General features: G+C 46.0%; 1 protein-coding gene across 1 annotated transcript; it reads right to left on the reverse strand.

The window, feature by feature from the left end:
* Nucleotides 1-6130: 6130 nt before the first annotated feature.
* id1 (inhibitor of DNA binding 1, HLH protein) lies at nucleotides 6131-7358 on the reverse strand. The gene is made up of 2 exons (XM_015960037.3): nucleotides 6905-7358; nucleotides 6131-6662 (listed from the first exon to the last, which is right to left on the reverse strand). The coding sequence occupies exons 1-2, from the start codon at nucleotides 7256-7258 to the stop codon at nucleotides 6627-6629; spliced, it is 390 nt and encodes a 129-aa protein (XP_015815523.1). The 5' UTR covers nucleotides 7259-7358; the 3' UTR covers nucleotides 6131-6626.
* Between the last annotated feature and the right edge of the window lie 1650 nt (nucleotides 7359-9008).

Consider the following 9008-nt stretch of genomic DNA (forward strand, 5'->3'; position numbering starts at 1 on the left):
CTTCTGCGTCAGTGCGGAGACACGCAACGCCATTATCCGTCCTTGCGTAGGGCCCCGGCAGGCACGCAAGGACGTACGGAGTCGAGCCCACTTTTTTAAACATCCGTCCGTCGAGACGGACAACGCAAGCTTGTGATTGGTCAGGGCACTGCTGTTGTCTGCACCGCCGCCATCGCGGCCTCAAAAACATAAAGAGAGCCGAGGATAACTAGCGGCAGACACAGAGAAGCTTGAAGAATACCTCGCGAAAAAAACTCTAAAATATGAACGTTTAATTCCCCGTGACTGGAGGAGTGAAAAGATGCGCAGCAAGCGTTTTATTTGTGGACGGAAATGACAGGAAACGTGGGTTTAGAGGTGGCGAGCGCATGAAGAGGTGGAGGAGAATGAGAGACAAATTTGTACATGTTAAAAGTCTCTTCTATACAAAAAACACAATATAAACACACTATCTTGGACCGGATGCATGACAGGATACCAGAGAACAGCACTATGCCCTCTGCTGTCCTGCCGGGGAATTGCTTTGCAACACTCCCCAGGAGACGGAGAAGTATGAGAGCAAAACGCTTCCATCAATCCGTGCGTGTCTGTCCCTTGCGGAGCTGACGAGGGATGGGTACCGAATTCGGTACTTTTTAAGGTACCGACTGAATTCCATAGTACCGACCGAGCAGCGATTCACGTCATTTCAAACGGTGCCTCGTTTCGGTACCCGTCCTTCATAACAAGAACTTGCCTAGACAGCTGCGCATGCACAAGAGCGTTATGTCGTCGGTCGCTGCGAGCGAGTTGTAAACAGAGCAGCATGGTAGAAAGAACGAACGCTAAAGCTTGGGTCCACTTCACTAAATGTGATGGGTAACTGGGTGATGATGAAACCAGCGACAGACAACGATCTAAGTGAGACATCCTCATCTTAATCTGCTCCGGTAGGTAAATAAAATGTTTAAGATAACGTTAGCTTGATATGTTAGCTTCCATTGCTACCATTGTTATCAGCTAATGGTGCGTTCGCTTTCTCCTCGGAAATTCTAACTTCCCAGTAGGAAAAATCAAATGAAAAAGGACGGCAAAAGGAATGAAGATTCACGGTAAATTTAGTTCACAGTAAAGATGTTTGCTTCAGTTTAATTATCAGCTTATAAAACTACAAGGACGATGTTAAAATACAAACAGTTGTATGTTATTTATCGTGATATTAACAAATATTGTTATGTATTGAGAAAAATATATATTTAATTATAAAAGTGAATTAAAATATTAAACATTCAAAAGTATCAAAAATTGGTACCGTTAAGTACCGGTATCGATTCAAATGTCAAAGGTACCCATCCCTAGAGCTGACGGAGAAGCATGAATCAGGATTAAGTGTGTGTGTGTGTGTGTGTGTGTGTGTGTGTGTGTGTGTGTGTGTGTGTGTGTGTGTGTGTGTGTGTGTGTGTGTGTGTGTGTGTGTCTCCAACTGGGAGCTGCCGGGCTGCATTCAGCACCCCCGGCTAGCTAACCGGACTGCGGTACGACTGACGACTGCACTTTACCAGGAAGCTTTTTGTGTTTTGGGGAGAATAAAAGTGGTGCGACATGTTTTCATCATCACAGCCTTTCTGCAGATTGGACACCTTTACGTTGATCTGGTTTGGTTTGCTTTTGAATGCGCCTCGTGTTAAAGTCGTTTAAAGCTACACACACAGTTTACTGGTCATGTTTCTCAGATCAGAGCAATAACTCTTGTCTCTTTGCTTTAGAGCACCTTCATTTGTATTAAAACAGAGCAATGGTACTGCAGTATTAGACATCTCAGTGTCTTCTGTCATCAACTGTAAATATTCACCAAAGCCAGCCTTTAGAAGGTCCACACCTGGGCCGTGGGTGAGTTTCTGCGTGTCGTAGGTCAGCGCTGTCAGAACATTTGAGCTTTTCTGTTTTTGTTTCCTAAACTCTGTTTCATGTTCTAACCGAGGCACTTTTAAATGGACCCAGTTTCCGAAGAGGTTCTGTAGAGAGGAGCTGTGAAGTCGGTCTGCAGCGGTGTGATGAGAATGCTGATCCTGTAGACGGCCTTTACTTTGACTGTTAGCTCAATCTACCTTTCAAACATGCACAATCCAAAGATGTTTTCACTTCTGTGTACAGTTAGAGGTTTCTGGTGTATATTATTACAGGATGTGTGTTTATTCAAACAGTAATGGGTACATATCATGGGTCTGTACAAAGTCTAGGATGGTTCTGGATGCTGGGAGGAGGACCAGAACCTCAGCAGCAGGTTTTACTCTAAGGTAAAACCTGTGGAACGAAGCATATCAATCTTTCATCTATTTTTTAGAAGGTGACATGATTTTATGTCCAGAATTTGTTACTTTGAGGAAAATGAACTTTGTAGAGCTACAGGAGATGTTTGGTTTTAGCTCGTCTGAAGCTGAGATGAGCGGATGTTTTACAGGATGTATATTACAGAATTGTTCTGTTGATGTTGATATTCATGTAAATACAAATTTATATTTAAACACTCCTGACTCCAGACCTGTTGTTTCACACAGACTCGTTTCTGCTACCTGCTCTCGCCTCCACGGCGGTCTTTACTGCTAGCGTGATGCTAGCTGCTATCTCACATCGTCATGGGTATACATGAGTATTACGTTAACTCCACTGCTTGGAGATGAGTCAGAATATTAGAATAAGTCATTTACTTCTGTAAACCTCCTCTAGTCAAAAATAACCTGCTTAAGTATCATGAAGCAGAATTCCTGCCATAAAGCTTCAGTATAATCATGATGCTGCTTTACAGTGCTTTCATGGTGATGAGCTACACTGAAGCCACAGCTGTTATTATTAATCATCTGTGCAACCCTCCCCACACCACTTGTAACATTTTAATATTTTTGTTTCCAAAGGTTTTCATCATTTCTGAATGAATATCTAACCAGAAACAAGCCAAATAAAGCTCTACCGCCCCTAGTGGCTGGTTCCAGTACCAGTCTATCCCCCCCCCCCCCCCCCAGTAAATAAATGGGACACTACTGATCAAAAATAAATCTCAGATGTTTTTTATTTCAGTGGATTTATGTAACTTATTCATAATGATTACCTCTATAATTAAAACCTCGATGGGCTGAACTGTGTGGTCATCAGTGTCTACTGTCGTGGTGTTCAGATCAGATTTATTTATAAAGCGCTTTTCAAACAAAACGTTAGCAGACATAAGCAAGCGTGCGCACACACACACACACACACAAGTAAAAATTATATTTGGCTGAGTCCAGATGAGCCAAGTAAGGTAAGCAAGGAAACGCCATCAGAGGAGCCGTCTGCCCCGGCAGCATCAGGTCTTCCACACTAGTGGGCCATTCCCATCTGTACCGGGTCGGCCCGGGCAGGGTAGAGTAGGTTGTTTACATATCTGGGTGGCCTGGTATTTTTCCGGGCCAACCAAGGCTCATTCTCAGCCCTCTTCTCGAGGGGGTCTGCTTCAGGCCGACCAGGGCCAACACACCCACTGCTGACAGCAAATTCACACCTTCCATTAGAGCAAGCCTCTGATTGGTGGGTAGAATCAGCCCACATGGGCTTAAGACAAGGATGTGTGGAATCAACCGGGCCAGGCTGGAGCCGACTAGGGCTACCCGGCCCGGGCCGACCCGGTACAGATGGGAATGGCCCATAAGTCAGGGCTCCGGTTCCAGTTCCAGCCCAGATGTAGTCACAGACGGTTGTTTGGGTTGGACGCAAGTAAAAATCACTGGTAATTTTAATCAGATTAAATCATCACAATGCAAGGTTCATTCAGGGGCAGATTTTAGTGGTTGTGCTTTTCCTTCGGAGTTTTCAGGGACAATAAATAAATGAATAAACTCAATTAAATGTGTGATTAATAAAATTCAGAACTGAATTCATAAATAGTTGAACAAACATAATTCATTAAATTTGCCATAAATAAAATATCAAATCTTCCAAATGATATAAAGTGATTTCATGTCAATCAATCAAAGCTTTATTTATAAAGTGCCTTCCATGTGTTGCTGAACACCATGAATTTACCACGGTAACAGTGACAAACACTCATAAGTAGATTCACACATGCTGCACGGTTCCTGATCAATCCAAACGGCTTATCAGGGACTCCCATTGGGAATTTCCTGGGATTTTCCTCAAGTGACAGGTTGGGACCTCTGGGCTGATCCTAATCCCTGAACTCTTAACTGCTGCAGGAATCTATGCTGCAGTCCTAGACCAACGGACAGGAATCGCACAAACCATGGCCTCCCCATTAGGATCAGCTCAGGATGCTCTACTACAAGGACACAACCTATTATGGGATGTGTGCCTATTGGTTTGACAGGCTTGGCTTTGCAGAATCCACTGCAGCACAGAATTCAGATTAACTATCTCCTTGGATGTGGAGCACTAACATGCCCCAAACCCCACTCTGCCTGAATAAAATCCTACCAGGAACACTCATTCTTAAACTACACAAAGTGTTCTAGCTACAGCGAGGAACAGAGGTGTCCTGGAGGGGTCTGAAATTCACAATGATGGTGCATTCCTACTGAGAGAGCTTTTAAAAATAAACCAGGAAACCACATTTTATGGTTTTTAAAGAGTTCGTTTGTATTGCACAGAAGTGTTTGAACACCTGAGGAAACGTGACTTGGTCCGGAAGCCTTTGTTTGTCATTTCAGAGGTCAACGGTTTCCTGTAGGGCTTTGCCCAGGTGTGCACACACAGTTTAACGCTGGAAAATGTTTCCGCGTGGCCAGCAGGGGGTGCTGCTGTCCCCCTAGTCTCATAAACGCAGAAAATGGCTGTAATTCTCTTTAGCGCCCCTAGAGGGCGCAGCGAACGAGAGGAAGCAAAAAGAGTAAGTTTTATGAATAAGGAAATTAAATAAATATTAACCCTTTGATGCATAACGGTCACTACAGTGGACAGGTACTCAAAATTGTTATTTATTTATTTTTGCTATTAAGCACAACTGTTGAAGACTTTATTGCATTTGAGCCCCTCCATTTCGACTTTAGTAAGTCAAGACAACATATTTCATGTTCAGAATGCACATTGTCCACTGAGGTAGACATGTAATAAACTATGTGTAAATTAAATGTTACAAAAAATATGTAAATACAAAATTTGTTTCATTCACACCTAAAGATGAATGAAAAAAATTGTTTAAAAAATCATGGTTGAAGATTTCATAATTCATGCATCAAAGGGTTAATATTAAAATAAAAAATACTAAAATCAATGCTTCGTTTTATTTTTCAGTACACAATCAAATGTAGAGTCGTTATGAAGACGGCCGTAGCGTTTCCTTCACATTTAGTTTTATCTAAAAACAAAATAACTCATGGATTTACACGTGTTAAATGACGTAGCTGCCTTCCATACAACATAGTGTGTATAACACATGAGAGCTAGCTGTGTGGGAATCTCTACCCTGTGTGTGTGTGTGTGTGTGTGTGTGTGTGTGTGTGTGTGTGTGTGTGTGTGTGTGTGTGTGTGTGTGTGTGTGTGTGTGTGTGTGTGTGTGTTTGGCCCGGTTCCCGGCCCATCTGCGGCCTGGCCCGTGGATTACTGTTTGTTAATGTTTCAATCAGCTGTGTGTTGAGGAATGTGCAGCTATTTAACCTGAACTTCCCCAGGTGTGCCGCGGCGCCGCTCAGTCTGGGCCCCGCCGCCCTCCCCTGCCCTTGGCACAAAGCTATCACACAAACACAATCACGCACTGGCCACGCCGGGCTGCAGCTGTGCGCATCGCACCGCAGGGAAATGGGAAAAACATCGCACCAGGGAGACGGAATAAATCTCCACACCAGAGCCGCTTTAACCCCCGCGGAGCCGGCGGGGACTCCGCTTCACGGTGTTTACCCCTAAACCGAGCATTTTATGAACGCTTGAGCTAATGTTTAATTTATCACGTCTGAAATTAATGCATTGGTTAGTGACAAACTCTCCCCCTGACCTGACACCGTGCTGTAGGGACCCGCACAGCCTTTATGTTAGTCTACCTGCAGCTGAAGCCTGGTGGCACCTGGATGACTGCAGCTTCTGACAGCAGAGGTCAGAGTTAGCCTCAGAACTACATCATCTGTCTCATTCTCCTTCTGGTTTCATATCAACAGACACAACACGGGCATTCTTGTTCAAAAATAGTGTTCTTGTTTTAATAAAAACGCAAATAAAGTACATTGCAAGAAACAATATCTTCACATATGTGGCATTGTAATATACAATACAGTTTGGTCGCTCAGGAATCTGAGAAATAGCTTTCCTTTCACAAAATATTGAGATCTGTATATGATGTACACGTGATTATACAGAGTGTAACAGAGACGTAAAACTCTACGAGCAGCGCTGGTTGCTCTGGACTTGTCTTGGTCCCCCGGACTAACCCGGTCTTCTGCATCTGGACACCACGGGTGCTCCTCTGGTCCCAGGAGCCCTCGGAGGAATCGAGAGCTGGTTGAGACCATCTCGGCCTGAGGATGTCCTTTTTCTAACAGTTGGGAGTTTCAAACGTCCCTACACAGTTCAAGGCTCAGGATTTAGATGTGGATTCACATCAAGTCGCCTTGTCGGTTCTGGTTGGCGGGCGCAGACGGTGGGATGATGGGGAGGTGCTCCACTGGATCTTAGCGGCACATTATCCTGTCGTCCGAGCATCCGTTCTGCAGGAAGGAGAAGGAAAACACCAGGAGGTTAGAACATGTAGTCTACACACACACACACACACACACACACACACACACACACACACACACACACACACACACACACACACACACACTGAATCTATGATCTGTCACAGATGGCGAACCAGCTTTTACGCACGCATGTTGCGCATCGACTTAAACGTTAAACGTAAGCCACGCAGGTATGTTACCACAGGTGTGACTGACTGGATGTTTACCTCCACTGAGATACTGGCGAGCTCCGAGTTGAGCGTGGTGAGCGGAGTGCGCGGCGCGCCGCTGACGGCGTGCTGGCGGCTCTTCTCCGGCTCGTCCAGCTCGACCTGCAGGTCCCAGATGTAGTCGATGACGTGCTGCAGGATCTCCACCTTGCTGGCCTTCTTGTTTGTGGGCAGGGTGGGCACGAGCTCCTTCAGCTTGCTGTAGCAGCTGTTCATGTCCTGGAGGAAGACGCTCATCTGCTCGTCCAGCAGCGGGATCTTGCACTTGGAGATGGCGAGGCTCTGCTCGGACAGGCCGATCTCTCCCCCGACCTTGGTCTTCAGGGCACAGGTAGATCCAACAACCTTCATGTTGTGCTGATTAGGAGGCGTAAGTCAAGAGTATTCTCCTCTCAGAGATCTTCTCAGTCAGTGTTGACAGTTGTCTAGTTGACATGGAGGAACCTCCTCTGGTTTATAGGCATGCAGCAGCAGGGGGCGTGGCTGCGCGGTCCAGTTTGAAGCAGTCAACCAATGAGAGATGTGCGGTTGTGTTGACAGGGCGGTGCTGTGCGTCTCTCTCAGCCAATGAGGATGCGCGACTGGTTATCAGACTTTACAATCTGTTAGAAGGATGGCGTTACAAATGGAAACAAATGTGTGTCTTTATGGGTAATATGTGGGAATCCAGCTGTCCGCGGCTTGGGTACTCTGCAGGTGTAGACTGCCTGGGGACGGAGGGTGGGCGGTGCATGCCGGGTAGGGTGTGTGGGATGGGACGGAGTGAATGGGATGAATGGCGCTGACAATTAGGCTACCACAGTGCCCCAGATTTGCTTCTCACAATAGTTGGTGCTGCAGATGTGGCGGACAAAGGGACAGTAACCGGGGAAGGTGAAGGTGAACCTGTTGGGGGCGAGGCTTGATTTCACTTCCCTGGTTATTAAACATTAAATGTGTCCAGCAGAAGAACTCAAAACTGTCTATTCTCCCAGAACGCAGCAGATTCCTTCACATGTGTGCACACTCAGATCACATCACTCCCTCCCTCCTCCCAGATTGTCCAAACAAGCCCGAGCAGACTGGCAGGCGCCAGCGTGGTGACGTCACCCATTCATCCGAGCCCTGACGCCTGTCAGCCTGGCGCCGCTCGGGCGGTCTCTGTGGAGATGTCAAACAAGGAAGCTCGCGCTCCTCCATTCACCTGCGTGGAGGATCCTGAGAACAAACTGGCTCTGGAACCTTTTCTCCTCCATTTATCACCTTAAAGCGGCGGGATGAGATTACCGCCCCGCACCTGCAGAGTAAAGGACAGCCGGGTAACAGCGGAGCGACAAAGGAGGAGGAGGAGGACTCCTTATTATGATGTTACCACATTCTCACACAGACAGCCGCTGGATTCCTCCAGTCAGCCCACTTTCACTACTAAATCTGTCCCTGTGGTTCCTGAAGCTCCACTCAGCTCCCAGATCTCCTTTAAAGATGAAGGAAAACTTCTACAAACAAAAGTTTTATTAGGCTGAACTCTCAGAATATCAACAGAAAATAGTTTTGCTTATTGTCATCCACTTTACCTATTTATGTTGTTTTAAAGATCAAAAGACCAAAGCTGGTATGACTCTTCAGGGCGCAGGTAGATCATTTTAAAGTCCCACAGACTGTTTCAACTTTCATGAAGACTCAAAGGGTCGTATCTCGATTGTTCTATGGCCGACACCAAACATGTTCTTTCCATTAAATCCCTCTCACAGAAGCAATCTCAGCAGTTTTACCTTTGACATTTTCAGTACCTTCCAGAATGAGCCGTTTTAGGGCTCTGTCACTTAAAGAAAACAAGCTGGAGCTGGCCACGCCCACCAAGCCCAGCTCAGGCTGCTATAAGCTGAGAAGCTCCAATATTCAGGAGGGGCTCGGAGAAGAGCCGCTGCTCTTCCAGCAGCAGCGGCTCTTCTCCAGGTGAGAGGCGATTCTGTGCAAATTTCCATGTGTGTGATGTCACAGATGGGGACTCTCTGACTCTGGATCTCTCTGTAAAGTTTTAGCAAAATTATTACTGAGACCAAAACACCGACAGAAAAAAAATGGACTTTTTCAAGTCTGGAGTGTTTGTGGCAGTGAAGAC

This window comes from Nothobranchius furzeri, chromosome 3, assembly GCF_043380555.1.
Source record: "Nothobranchius furzeri strain GRZ-AD chromosome 3, NfurGRZ-RIMD1, whole genome shotgun sequence".
In the NCBI taxonomy this organism is placed as follows: Eukaryota; Metazoa; Chordata; class Actinopteri; order Cyprinodontiformes; family Nothobranchiidae; genus Nothobranchius; species Nothobranchius furzeri.

Coding starts and splice junctions, on each gene's coding strand:
- id1 (XM_015960037.3), bottom strand. CDS start 7,258: ATGAAGGTTGTTGGATCTACCTGTGCCCTGAAGACCAAGGTCGGGGGA. Junction 6,663..6,904: donor TCGCCAGTATCTCAGTGGAG/GTAAACATCCAG, acceptor TCCTTCCTGCAG/AACGGATGCTCGGACGACAG.